At 37.6% G+C, this 14254-nt stretch overlaps 1 protein-coding gene across 3 annotated transcripts; it reads right to left on the bottom strand.

The window, feature by feature from the left end:
• Positions 1-4082: 4082 nt before the first annotated feature.
• LOC105032339 (pseudouridine kinase) lies at positions 4083-14046 on the bottom strand. Of its 3 annotated transcripts, none has more exons than XM_010906767.4 (9): positions 13875-14046; positions 13659-13784; positions 13386-13488; positions 13251-13298; positions 11554-11661; positions 11318-11413; positions 5681-5763; positions 4993-5563; positions 4083-4452 (listed from the first exon to the last, which is right to left on the bottom strand). In XM_010906767.4, exons 1-9 carry the CDS (start codon positions 13989-13991, stop codon positions 4403-4405), a joined length of 1302 nt encoding a protein of 433 aa, XP_010905069.1. In that variant the 5' UTR covers positions 13992-14046; the 3' UTR covers positions 4083-4402. The 3 variants fall into 3 exon arrangements, with proteins under 3 accessions (XP_010905069.1, XP_010905068.1, XP_010905070.1); XM_010906766.4 differs by having other exon boundaries at positions 11318-11432; positions 11564-11661; XM_010906768.4 differs by lacking the exon at positions 11318-11413.
• Positions 14047-14254: the final 208 nt, after the last annotated feature.

Below are 14254 nucleotides of genomic sequence, written 5' to 3'. Positions count from 1 at the left end.
TATTGAAACTATCAATTCGATTGATAATTCAAATATGATTCAAGCCATTGATCAAGTCATGCTTCTTTTGTGTGTGATCCCTCATGTTCTATTCTATCTGGTAGTGTGATCTCTATCACAGTATCATCGAAACTCTTTTCGATGGGCTAAAATGATTCCAAGACACCTCAACAAAGATCGTTGATCTGAAAATGATCTGAGTGAGTTCTCACGATCCATCAGTGACGTCTAGCAATATGTAGTGACAATCCAGCAGAATAGAAAAGTAAACCTCTAGGTGCAGTTATCCTATGATACAATTTCTTTATCAAGAGTTCCAACTTGACAGAAATTATGGAGAACTCGTCAAATCCCATCGTTAGTCATATGCTAGATTGACTCGACTCGAGTTCATTTATGAATCTCGTAGAAACTCTTTTTCAATATTCACACTTACTCTAATTAAAAATTTTTCTGAACTCAGTCTTACGAATCGCATAGGACTTCTCCTTTTCTACCAAGGTCTATAGATTCCATCTAGGTATATCCTACTCCAAACAGCGAACTTGAACCTATATAGCCAACATACATAGCAAGGACCCATATGATTAGGGATCAAAAGAACGTGCAGTCAAACTATATAACCTCACTATGAATAGCCAACACACCATAGGTCAAAGGATCAGTCACACCACTGTAGTATCGAGAAAATCACTATCGAGTGAGTAGATATTCAAGTGGTTTCTTGTGTTGGTTACGCTCAGTGCAAGTTATTCTCTAACAACCACCTGCACTCTGATCCCAGTGTCTCTACACCGCAGATTCGAGACTCATCTACCCTAAAGGGAGGTGATCCATGCATCGATCTCGAATGGATTGATCACTGTCCTCTGTGATGATCTTTCGATCGAAAGCAATTAGAAATTAAGTACTAATGATGTATGTCTCAAATTCTCAATATCTTGAGAATATACAAAATCATCTTTATTAATTTTTAGGACAAATCATGGATATATAAATATGATTGGTTATTAAGACTGTCCAATAAGTATAAAAGCTTGCCCTAGAGAAAAGTATGTGTCAGCCAAGATTGGCTTCTAGGACACACATCCAACAACTTCCAATTATGCCAGGGCAACCTTATGTTAGAGAATGAAAGTGATCTTTTTTTTTTTTAAGTCAAGAGAATAAAGGGCAAGCGAGCAGTTAACTAAAAAAACAACTATAAATTAAAGAAAGCAACAATATATATATAGTTAAAAAAAAAATTAAACTCGAAGCAACCATACCAACGATATCCGACAATGGCGTCAAAAAATTGATTCGCCTTGCCGTGAGGCGATCAAAGATAAATTACTAACCTCAACTATATAGATAGTGTGAGTCAGGTTCGTATCCACGAAGGTCATGGGCTGAGTTACATTTGAGTACTAGAATTAAAGAAGGATTGAAATTAATTGATTGACTAAAATAATGCTAACAAAAGTCAAAGTAAATTAAATGCTATCAAAGAAGTAGTTCAAGAATTAAGAAGATGTCTCGAGATTTCATCTGGTTACCTGATAGACGGTTAATACCCTCCTTCGATGCAATGAGTCTATATGCCACCTATCAAGATATAACCTATCTGGTGGGAACACAGCACGTACCCATTAGATCATGACCCATCCCTCTGGAGTATAGACTAGTCAAGATGAGATGCATACAAGGTAACTAAAAAGAGCATGAAAAATAGATATTTAATAGCGGATCTTTTGTTTTATAGAAAAGAAAAGTACAAAAATAAATAAAACAATAAAAATACTGCTTGTTACAAGCACTTCAGGGATTTGTCGAGAATTGAAAAATTTAACTGGTCATGAAACTTTTGCTCGCTGACATTCTGGGGTTAAGGAGACTTCTGGGCAGCAGCTGGAAGATGGTTGACAGTAGCAGAATGAGGGAAGATGGTGCCAGGAAGAGAGAGATTTTTGGTGTGGAGAAAGATGGTATCGGTGTGGAAAAGAACGGTGGAGGTATTTGGGTGTTTGGATGACTAGGCTAGATGAGGTATGGAAATAGTTTTAGGTGGAAAAGAAAGATCGCCGGCTTGTGGCTTGAAAAAATCCCCCTCGATCTCTGTGGTCCTCTTTTTATAAACTTCATACCACGTGTTTGTTCCATGTCGCGTCCAACAATCCATCGCGTTTGTTCTGCCCACTTTATCTTATCGCTTCGCATCCAACAGCCTTGTGATTTTTTCCATACGAACCAACATGTTTAAACCATCGGTCCGCTGTACATCCGCGTGAAGCTAGCACTTTTGAATCCACGCGCACTCACTAGTTTTCGCTTTCGTGTTCACCCCTGCTCGCCAGCTTCCGCGCACATTAAGCACGTTCATTTGAAGCCCATGTGAAGCTTCCTTGTTTGAACCGCATGCCGTCCCCTTTGATTTGCAACAGAAGCCCACCAAAACACCCAGTGAACTCAAATTGCGCCCGCTTGCTTGGTCCCACATGTTCACGTCCAAATGCTTCCCAAACCACTGAGTTCTTATTTTCATGAGCCAGCCCTCCTTTATTTTGCCTCTACAGGCATGCCCAAGCCAAGCCGCGCCCAACATCCATTCCATGCATAGCACATGGATCCAACGCGCATCCCATGCATAGCTCCATGCTCCCAGCTATACCAAGATGTCCATCGTGTGGGTCCCCTCATCTTTTAAGCCCTTATGTGCTCCACTTCATGCCCATTGCATGCACACAGCCCAGTATGGATCCCTTCTACCTTATGCACCACACCACTACTTTGCTTTTTTATGAGCCATACATCGGCATGAACCTATGGATTGCTATGAACTACATGAAGACTTGGTCCACCATAGATCATATTATGGACTTCCTTTTGAATTTTATTTTGATCTTGAATTAGACTTGATTTTGGGCGTTACTTGGACTTCAAGTCAATCTCCTAATTACCTACAGAAGAGATTAAACATTAAATTTTAATTAATAAAAATTAAATGATATAATATTTAATATTTTTAATATTATAATTTATGTATTGATCATATCACAATATGTTGGAAATGAGGAAGAAAATTTTTTTTTTTAATCACGAGACTGATAAATCCATCACTAAAAAATATTTTTAACTTTTAAATTTATTTCTTAAGGTTAGTACTAAGAGAAACATTGCACATTATAAAGTCTGCCTCATATGATATTTTATAGTGCCCGCCCATGCGATTTTTGTTCCTCATTCTGCCCCTCCCAACTCTCTCTCTCTCTCTCTCTCTCTCTCTCTCTCCCTCCGCATGGATCATGTATAAACGGGGGACGTGCATACACGCACTTTCTTGTTTGTGCCCAGCCCCTCTCTCTCTTTAGACGTGTGCTCTCCCGCTTTTTTGATCCTCAGTTTGCTTTCTCGCTTATAACAGCAGTGGTGCACCCATGGATGCTGCGAGATGTGCACTCTCTTCCTAAGCATTCTCCCCACGTTTTTTAATCTTTGTACTGCATTTTTTTTTTTTAATGATAAGGATTTGACTACTGCTATTTGAAGTTACCGGCAGCACAATTTTTCCCCTGCAGATTGGAAGCCCCGGCCTTGCTTGGTTGCCGGCATAATCCTTGTGTTTAGGAGTTGAATCCATGTTTTTCTTCCAAATTTTCCAATCTCTCAAGCCCAGAGCTGGTGAGGATTTGAAAGGGAATTTTGTGCGTGTTATATCTTATCTTGAGATTGGAGCCTTAACTTGACGTTTTGAGTTGTTTGGGTTCATTTGTTCTTCGTCTCTTCATACTTCTACTCTTAATGAAGGGAAAGGAACCTTTTCTCCACATTTCAATAAAAGAAAAAAATAAATCTATAAACAAATCATATTATGACCGTGTGGTGTCTAATTGTTAGCATAATAATTCCTAGTCCCAACCCCCTTAAAAGAGGGTTGCCTAAACACAATCTCCACAAGAATCCAATGTCCGGTTACGTGTACAGGTTAGTTGAGTACCCTACGGTTAGGTTCAGGCTTACGGATAGCATTCGGATCAAGACGAATCGGATAAGTCGAAAATCTGCTGATCTGAATTCGGTTTTTTTATCAAATAAGTCAAAAATTCAAACCCGAACTAAATATTTTTATGAAACAAATAACTTAATCCAGTTTACAAAAAATTAGATCAAGTTAAACAGGCTAAACATTGCCAACCCTAATAGGCTATAAATAATACACTTAAAATGTCATTAAATGATACATAATAGAAAGAAAATCAACAAGACTGAGAGATTTATAGCTTGTCAAATCTTAGGACCTCTAGCATTTAGGTGAATCTTCTTTTGCAAACTGAAATGAATACATAGAAGAAACAAGAAGCATCACAACATGTGAACCCGGGCACAATGCTACCAATGGTCAAACAACACAAACCCCACATTTCTATTCAAGCTGGAATACTTTGGCAGCTGACAAAATTTGCTTTGCTGCATCTGCAAAACAGAATGCCAATAAGTTTACATGGTCAGCTTGTTCAAAAAGTAATAGCATCAGCTACTGTCCACTGCTAATAGCATCACAAAGGACTCATATATACAATAAACAAAACAATCACCGAAAACAAAAGTGAAAATGAAACGAAGCATCAACAAGCAAACATGGCATTAGATAGTTCGAACATGGTAACTGGCCGGTACCAATGCGGTACAAAATGAAATATGCAACACACAGAGCTAACTAAGGGTTAGTACATCCTTGCAAGTAAAGGATAGCATCAAGTTATACACTGGATATATCCTATCAGAAAAAAAAAAAAATACCAGTTAATCATCCTTACACTCATGCATACATGCTAGACAACTATGCATGTATGTTAGGTAACCAAATAATCACTACTCTTCCCAAGCTATTGTCTAAAAGTTAGCAATTACATGACCCAGCATGCATAATGTATATGACCTTTTGTGGTTTAATTTCTAATATAGGGCCAATTTACTAGCTTTAGCAATTCTTTATGGTCTTAACACCCATACCTGCAACCATTCTGGGAGAAAATTTAGCAGGAACATTTGTTTGAGTCTCCACTGCAGCTTTTGCAACAGCTGTACCCACAGCAACACTTTGCATCACATCCAAACCATTGCAAATGGATGCAAGAATTCCACCAACTAAGCAGTCACCTGCTCCTGTAAGGCTCACCACTGATGCAGGAAGTGCAGGATAATGGAAAGCAAAAAATTTTGATGATCTCTCTCCAGACTTGATAAAATTAACGTGTTTCATTGAAGAGCAACTTTCATTTACAAGATCATATAGCTGTCTTCCAAAACTGCCAACCCTTCTGCTCCTCAAATCATCTTTCATGAAGCTTAGCCCTTCTCTACAACACAAGAATAGACCATCTGAACCAAGTGTCACAACTAGCAGCTTAACACCCTTCTGGAGCAACAAGCACATTGCTGGTTTTAGCATTTCAAACAAAGAGTCCGCAGAATGCCCTTTCCCTTTTGAAGCTTGATGCTGAATATAACTAAATTCTATCCCTGGTGATAAAGCATTGGCCATAGCAACAAGTTCATTTTCATTAGGGGAAGCACATGTTATCTGCACAAGCAGTCAAATAGTCGGTAAGGGCGTAGTCTAAACTAGTATTCTGATATTTTATATTGGATAATGATGAGTATCATTGCCAAAACTATTTTATTGATGTCTTGCACTCACATAATTTACAACAGATGCAATTCTTCTAGACTTTGTCACTGAGACAGGCTCAAACCACACAGGGATGCCAGATCCTGCTGCTACTGGAAGGTTTAATCAAAGAAATTATGAGAACTCCAAATGGTTTAATGAAAGACAATATTTATAAACAGCCAGCTACTTATCTATGATGATAGTAAACTAACTAAATATTAAAGAGAATGAAGTGATAGGACTTCCATAACATGAAGTTGCCTGATCCCAATACAATGAAGTGATATAATTGGAAATGGAAACAGCATAGTCATAGAAGGCCGAAATTAGTGAATTCTTTTTGAGCTGGAGTAGCAAATCACACAGTGAAAGTTGCAACGAACCTTATGTTAAGATGGATATAAATTCTATGACCCATGATTAATATTCCCTTAATTTATAGAACAAGTCCCAAAATCATTGTAAAATTTAGGAATTCACTAACAAGTTGAAAGATGAAATTTCTTGACTCTCCAAAGTAGAGGATATAAAGTGCAACTATAGTAAGAATATGAATGGGGTCCAGGACGCAATTAGGATTGGAGAGCAGGAAGTTTCCCACACAAAGGAATATTAGTACCTTGATTATGTTACAAATATCTAAGATGGATAAGAATGTCGAGAAAAGATTAAAGAAGGGTGAGGTGCCATGCAACTGTCAACAACCCTTGTGACTTGGACAAACATTTTATAAAATCATTCTTTCAAGAGTAAATGGAGGGCATTACATGATACTCGGGCAGATGGTGGTGGGGGATATAAAACCCGCCTTCCCTAAGCAGTCCAAATCATCTAACTGCTACCAAGCAATAAACAGGGAACAATACCAAGTGGTACGACACGTACATGTAAAAGGAAAGAAAAGATAATAAAGGAATATAAGCTAAGAACAAGACCACTGCTTAACCAGACTAAGCAACACTCATGCATCGTCAACTCTGCATTTATTTGAACCAGATAAATGAGATTTCGCAGATGTCCTACAAAGTGTCTTTCAGTTATTTCAAGCTCTACTAACATTTCTTCATTTGGCACAAATGTAGACTCCAATGAATCGTATGATTAAATACAGATGTCAAATTTTACCAGAACTTTTCAGCTCTCTTGATGTAACTATAGCACACCTTATTAGTACAATCTGTCCTTGTTTGTCCCATACTTGGTGAAGAGGTCATTCTCAGTCTACAGAGCTGCAATCCCAGGTTAAGGGTTGCAAAAAATATTTATGCCATGTGGCATGAGAAAGAACACAGCCAGTGTGAGGATGACCTACATCCTTTTCGTAATCCAATTGCTAGGGCTATATTTTTCTAGGCAGGTTTCCACAACTATCATTGAGATTCTTCTAGGTAAGAACATGATTGGTTGCATGATCTGCACTTGCAGTTCCAATGAAGCAAGCTGATCCAACACCAGCTTGTATAAGGCACGCTTAGAAATCCTAAACAATGTTGTCAGGAGTGGGAACACAAATCATGAAGATAGTCAGATTGGATTGTGGATCATAAACTCCTTTTCATTTATCATTTTAAACAAGGTTTAGGTAAGTTCGAAAAAATATCCATTATTTATAATATAAATGAAACAACAATCAAAAAATTAAATGTCACTAAGAATTCTATTTTTGACTTTACACTAGTTCCTAGCATGGCTTGGTATTTGGATCTAAATGCTTATAAGGGTCCACGCTGATCAACTTTAGCCATCTTCTTTACCATATCCATAGCTTAGTGAAATCTTGAAATTAAAGAGAGAGGGAGAGGGAGAGATGACAGGAAGAAGGAACAACTGAGTATGTGGAAAAGTTTTACCAATATCTTGAGTTTCCAATACAACCAGCCAGTTGCTGCTGCAGACATGCAATTTATATCCACAAAAGTCCTCTTCTCAGCATGTCAGGACTTCTTTTTGTTAACAGATTTGTAAAACCCTGAGTTTTAAAGGATCTGCAGATATGAAATTCTTTCTACAAGAAAATAAGACCAAAGACATACAAATAAGGAGAACAAGTTCTGCTGTTCAAGAAAAAAACCTTCCTGATTTGGACTGCTTACATGACAAAGTGGACAATTAAGGTTAAATTGGATAATGTTGGTGGGGAAAAAAGAAGAAGAAGAATACATTCACATATAATACTGATTGGAGTGGAAGGTGTAGAATCAATGAAGAAAAAAACAAAAGAAATGACCTGAAGTCGTGCATCATTGGCCAAAGGTAACCCTAGTGAGCAAACTCTGAACAATCAATGCAGAATATGAGATAGGAAAGAAGACTCGGACGAGAATCATGGGAAAATGATTCTGGACATGTTTTCTATTTTGAAAGATTGGGTTTAATGCCAATTGGTGAAGAAGGATATAGAGATGACCTCAAAATAATCTGATTTTACTTGCTACTTACACTATATATCTTAATTACCATATTAACCATGACTTAGAAATTATTTGTGGACATATAGATACACACGTACACTCAAGTACTCAACTCAACTTAAGCCTCAATCCCAAACTAGTTGGGGTCGACTACATGAAATCCTTCCCCACATTCTGCTTGGTTTAGGGCCATATTTCTGAAAGATTTCAAGATATTAAGTCATTTTTTATTGCTCCATCTCATATGACTTCACATGCATGCACACACGCACATATATATGCATATATTACATATAAAAAGAATATATGCGTGCGTACGCGCACACACATATATATAGATAGATTGATTGATACATAGATACATACATGTACTTACATATGTATGTATGTATACATATATCTATATATATTAAAATACACACATATGTGTGCATGTGTGTGATTTACATACCTTAAATGCCGCATAGTGCACAAAACCTAGAAACATTGTGAGGTCATTAACACGCGTCCATACATCCATCCATCCATATTATAGATACATGTACATATAAGTATATATGTGCATCTATTATGTGTACATAGGTATGAATGCATACATACATATGTATGTATATGTGTGTGTGTGTATGTGTATATAACTTTCATGTTTTACATGAGGCATGGTCAGCTTGGTGAGATGCTATGAAACATCATACAGAATTTCAATGTTATAGCTTGGTCATGATAGTTCCATTGTGAAGAGACATCTCTCTAGATAATGGTTACATTAGTCATATTTAAATTCAGGATAAATTATAAGAACACCATATCAACTTTAGTCCAATTTTACTTAAACTCCCTTGACTTTAAAAAGTGTCAAACTAGTCCTTCAAGTTTTTGAGATGTTCCAAAATAGTCCTACAATTCACTTACCAACAAACGGTGCTAGCTTGCCATCTCAATGGACGAAAATGCCCCTCGCTCATATGGGAGGGGTCGCCGATGAGGAAGAGATGGTGGAGGGAGCCATCATGGAGGAAGAGGGTGGGCTCGTGGAGGTCAGAGTGGAGGGAAGGATGGTGTTGAAGATCTCATGGGTGGGATTAGAGGAGGAGGATGAGGAAAAAGGGGAAGGAGGGGTCATTGGCAAGAAAAGGATGGAGGTAAAAGGAGCCACCATGAAGGAAGAGAGCTTATGGATGGGTTTGGAGGAGGATAACGAGGAGGAGGGTGAGAAGGAATGAGAGAGGGAAGGATGGGTTGTCGGCAAGAAGGGGCAGAAATGGAAGGAGCCGTCGTGGAGGAGAAGGGCTCATGGGTGGATTTGGAGGAAGAGGGTGAGAAAGAGAAGTGAATGAGCAGGAATGAGAGGGGAGAGAGATCGCCCACAAGGAATGGGTAGAGGTGGAGAAAACCACCATTGAAGAGGACAAATAGGCGGCTTTGGAGGAAGTGGACGACAAAAAGGAGAAAGGGTTGAAGAGGAAAGAGAGGGGGAACGATGGGTTGTTGGTGAAAAGGGATGGAGATTGAAGAGGCTGCCATGGAAGGAGAGGGCTTATGGGTGGCTTGGAGAAAGGGGAGAATGAAGAGAAGAAATAGGTCAGGAAGGGAAGAAGGGGGAACGAGAGATCACCGGCGAAAAATGGTTAGAGTTGGAGGGAGCCATTGCAGAGGGGAAGGGCTCATGGACGAGCTTGGAGGAGGACGAGAAGGAGAAAAAGATGAAAAGGGAAGGAGGAAGGAGGGCTTGTCGGTGAGGAATGGATGAAGGTGGAAGGAGCTGCCATCGAGGAAGAGAAAGAGAGGAGGAAGGAGGGAGAAAGAGGGACATCGGCAATGAAGGAGAAGGGGATCAATTGGAGAAAAGAGAGGTGGGGATAAGGGTATTTTGATAATTTTATAAAATTATGGTATCATACGATGGTCACGTGGCATCATTCTGTTAATGAAGATAAATGATAGGACTATTTTGGAACATCTCAAAAATTTAAAGATCTAGTTTGATATCTTTTAAAATCGAGAGGGTGTAAATAAAATTGGATTAAAATTGAGGGGATGTTTCTATAATTTATCTTTAAATTTAAAGAAATAAAAGGCAATACAAAATCTAAGAGTCCATTTGGTTGGGGGTAATTTGGTATAGAAAAATAAATTTTATGTTAGATTATCATGTTTGATATGAAAAATAGAAGAGATAGATGGTAAAAAAAATGGTGGACCCTATGTTTATTTTTTGGAGAGAGAAGATAAAATAAATACCATGGAGGATTGGTATTTGGTAAATTTTTGAGCAGTGGTAATCCACACTTGATAAAAATACCCCCAATAAAGCTGTATGTATAATAATTAAATTTATTCTGATGTCTTTCTAAATTTATTCAATAAAAAATTTTTACAAAAAAATTAAGATGGAGATGGCATTATGCAAAGAGCTATATGATTATAGTCATTATATAAAAATTAACTGGAGATGACAATGGTATCCTAGTATTAAAAAAAATATTTTATGTTGAAGGGCATATTTATAAATTTTATCATATTTCTATATAGGATTACCTTCAAACAAACGTAGTAATCTTTTTCCAGTGTCATTTCTCGGAATAATTTTTCTACCAACCAAACGTAGTTAAAATTATTTTTCTTCGTAATCATTTTTCTAGATAAATGATTTCCATGAATCATTCGATTACCCCATAATTTGACATATCCTAACCAAACGGACCCTAAGAGGTAGGCTCAGGCCATAGGCCAAAACTGATCTCTATTTCAAAGTAGAGTTTGTCAAAAGAAATGAACCTAGCCAGTAGGTTCTATGACACAACTAAAACTGTACAAAATAAGGTTACGATATGCCATGAAAGTGAATGAGTATTGATAATTATCATCATTATGTTCTGATGTCAATGACAACAAAAGGTCAAGTTTGTGAACTGAAAGTAAATACATCTTTCTTTCGATAATGTGGTTTCTGTTAGTCATTTGTTCTCCATCTGCAGTTCAATTTTTTAGGTAAAGACACGCCAGAATTCAGAGAGATGCAAGGAGAAGTCAGTCCGGACCAAGGTTTAACACCTAGCTACTGGCTAATTGGCTGCAGAAACAGGAACGAGAAAAAAAGGAGGGAGAGAGAGTACATAATTGAAAACAATATTGTTTCAACTTGAACTTTAAGCTATATGCATTTTAAAAATGATTAAGAATAATTGCTCGCTGATTAATTAATTCGCCAGTTCAAGAAAGTTGGAACTAATGCTGAGTTTATGCAGCATACTTTGACAAGCAACTTCAAGAGATCGGGAGTTCAAATTAGCATCAACCATCAACAATGGTGCAGAGCATATATTATGCCAGAATCGCTGTATCCAACCTGGAGTCAGAAATGTTTCCTGTGATCATTGAATTAGATTTACATATGAATGACTTCAGCAATGAATTTATACTTCAAAGGTACCAACTTAAGACATTGTTTATTAATCAGAGCAGAAAAATAAAACAAAGTAAAATTACAGCATCTTACGACAGCCTCGACGCTTGCAACAGCCATAGCCAACTCTCCGCTTGAGTCAAATATATTTGATACAACAGGAGTTGTAATACCTTCCAACTTCAGTATTCCTACATCAATATGATATCATAAGAAAAGCATTAGAAGGTCACCAACTCAGATCAGAGGAAATAGTGATAATTGTAGCAAATCCTGAGAAACCTGTATATACTGCCTATGGAGGGCGCAGCGATTGAAACCTGAAAACATTTAACTACTAGCAATATGGAACACAGTTTGGATGGTTAGCAAGGAGTGGGGCAACAAAAGGGCCGGTTAGCAAAAGAGCTTTTGTACAGTCCATTTACAAATCAGGTTGGTAGAGTCTACAACTATAATTATAATCTAATTGCGTACAATTGAATATCTGGTTTCATGTTAGTGTTGGAGTTAAATCAAGGAGGGAAAACACTAAATTATAATATTTCAAAAGCTTCTGCTTTCATCTGGTTACTGTGATGTATCAGAATGGATGCGGTATCATTCACACAACATCTAAGCCTAAGTTTATAATCAACCGAGTCTTGCATCCTTCCTTACTTTCAATCCATAAATTGGTCTTGCAAAACTAATTCTGTACTTTCTAGTTAGGTTCTGCAAAGTTTTAAACTAATGATAAAGCCATTGTTGTTTACTTAGGTAGTTAGATGTTGCCAAAGTTCTCTAAATTGTGATCACTATAAAGAAGATGCCAATGCTATACTACTACTGCAATTAGCAGGTGGCAGATATATTACTGCAATCACAGGAGGTCCAAATGTCCAGCTGTTACCTGCTTAGGGCCAATTCTATACATGGATCGGAAATCTCATGCAAGACCTAAATGTGACATCAAATTAAACAATGTTTGGATTTGCGTTTGATAGACCTACATGGGTAAAATGGTTGGGTTGGATTTAGTCTGAAGTGGTCTGGATCCTGGTCAATTTTCAGGCAACTCAGCCTGTTTGCAGTCCTAGCAAAGAAGTTACAGACTGAAACAAGTGGAATCCATGGAGCCATAAAAACATTAGCTTTAATATATAGACAAACCTTTCCCCCCTAATGAATGGTCGACATTTATACAAATTCAAGTGCATGATGTGATTTGTCAAATTCCTGTAATCTAGAAGATGAAATTGAAGGTGCACAACTATGCCTATGGAATCATGGATATCCACATAAGGATACATTCTGTAAAATCTATAGTGACATATATCTACTCCTGTAAGCTATAGAAAATTAATACTTGTTAGACATGCATGTCATCCTAATTATAGATTTTTGATCATAGTCAGAATTAAGAAGAAGAGAAAAATGATGACACTGAACAATCTAGTTGACGAAGAAATTATTAACCCAGATAATCATTCAAGTGTCTCAATGTTTCTGTAAAGCATAAATACCTGTTAGATATGCATGCCTGCCAAATTATAGAATTCTGCAGATAGGTTTTAGAATGACACAGAGAATGATGATGCTGAATTGCCAAATCGATATGTTTTGGCAACAATCATGAGGCTCTGCCACTGATGAGTTCCTAAAGTTGTTCTAAGACACCTCAATAACATGAAGACCAATGATTTAAAAAACAAAAACGAACAGATGAGCACGGATCAACACCTAGGTAATCTTCACATGAAGAACCAATGAGTTCAAACCAGCTGATTTTTCCAATTACCTTTTGTAGGAAGTCCTGCAGATTTCCAGTACTTCAATAATAGATCTCCTTTATTTGGAAAAACAAAAAATCGTCATCCACAAAGGTACTACATGAAGTCAGCAGATAAAGCATACATAACAGAATTGCAATCACCTGCCACGTCATGTCCTACAACACTAATCATGAAAGGTTTATTTCCAAGCTTAGACATGCATTCAGCGACATTCCTTGCTACTCCTCCACTTACATACTGAACCTGAAGATGTAACATTCAAAGTTTCAACCATTGAAAAGCCCATGCATATAATCTATCAGAAAAAATCAAATTAAAACCTACCAAAGAATCCAAAAACCAAAGATCAGAACAATCATCTACTGAAAACAATCAATCCAACTCTTTAAGGAAAGAAGCAATCCAAAGATTACCTTGCCGGGAGTGGTGGTGCCAGGAATCGGATGAGCAGAAGGCTTGGCATGGATGTCCAACACCATCCCCCCAATAATCACAGGAGCTGCATCCCAAGAGCTCAGTTCCTCCGCGCTGAGTGGATTCTGAGGCCAGGAAGAGAAGAATTACATCATAGCAAGAAAAAAGAGATTAGGTTAATCAGTAGAGACGAACGTCAATAGCATTATATTTACCGCATAGAGGTCTCGGACAAGGATTTCGGGAGGGAGGAGGTGACGAGCAATGGATTCCAATCGTCTCCGGGCGGAGCTCTCCTTTCCGGTTAGCGAGCACCGTCCAGCGGCTTCCATTGGCTCGACGGGGGAAGGAGCTCGACGCTAGCCTCGAACACGCCGCTCAGCTCATCCAAAATAAATAAATAAATAAATATATATATATTGGTAGAAAAGCGTAGGGTGTAAGAGCTCTTTTCTTAAATAATACAAAAAACAAATTAGTTACATAAATAATATAAATTCTAACTTATTTACTAAAATAATATAAAAAAATATTATTTTGAATATTAAATATCTTTTCATGTAGGCATCGTCCAAAAATAAAAAATAAAAAAGAT

Source organism: Elaeis guineensis, chromosome 15, assembly GCF_000442705.2.
Source record: "Elaeis guineensis isolate ETL-2024a chromosome 15, EG11, whole genome shotgun sequence".
Taxonomy (NCBI): Eukaryota; Viridiplantae; Streptophyta; class Magnoliopsida; order Arecales; family Arecaceae; genus Elaeis; species Elaeis guineensis.
The sequence above is the reverse complement of the archived record's forward strand: the minus strand, read 5'-3'. Positions and strand labels throughout refer to the sequence as shown.

What these genes read in the sequence shown, in the direction of transcription:
- LOC105032339 (XM_010906766.4), bottom strand. Translation starts at nt 13,991, where the DNA reads ATGGAAGCCGCTGGACGGTGCTCGCTAACCGGAAAGGAGAGCTCCGCC. An exon ending in TTGCAAGCGTCGAGGCTGTC is followed by an intron (nt 11,433 to 11,563) that starts GTAAGATGCTGT and finishes CAATGATCACAG; the next exon opens with GAAACATTTCTGACTCCAGG. An exon ending in TTCTCCCAGAATGGTTGCAG is followed by an intron (nt 4,453 to 4,992) that starts GTATGGGTGTTA and finishes TCTGTTTTGCAG; the next exon opens with ATGCAGCAAAGCAAATTTTG.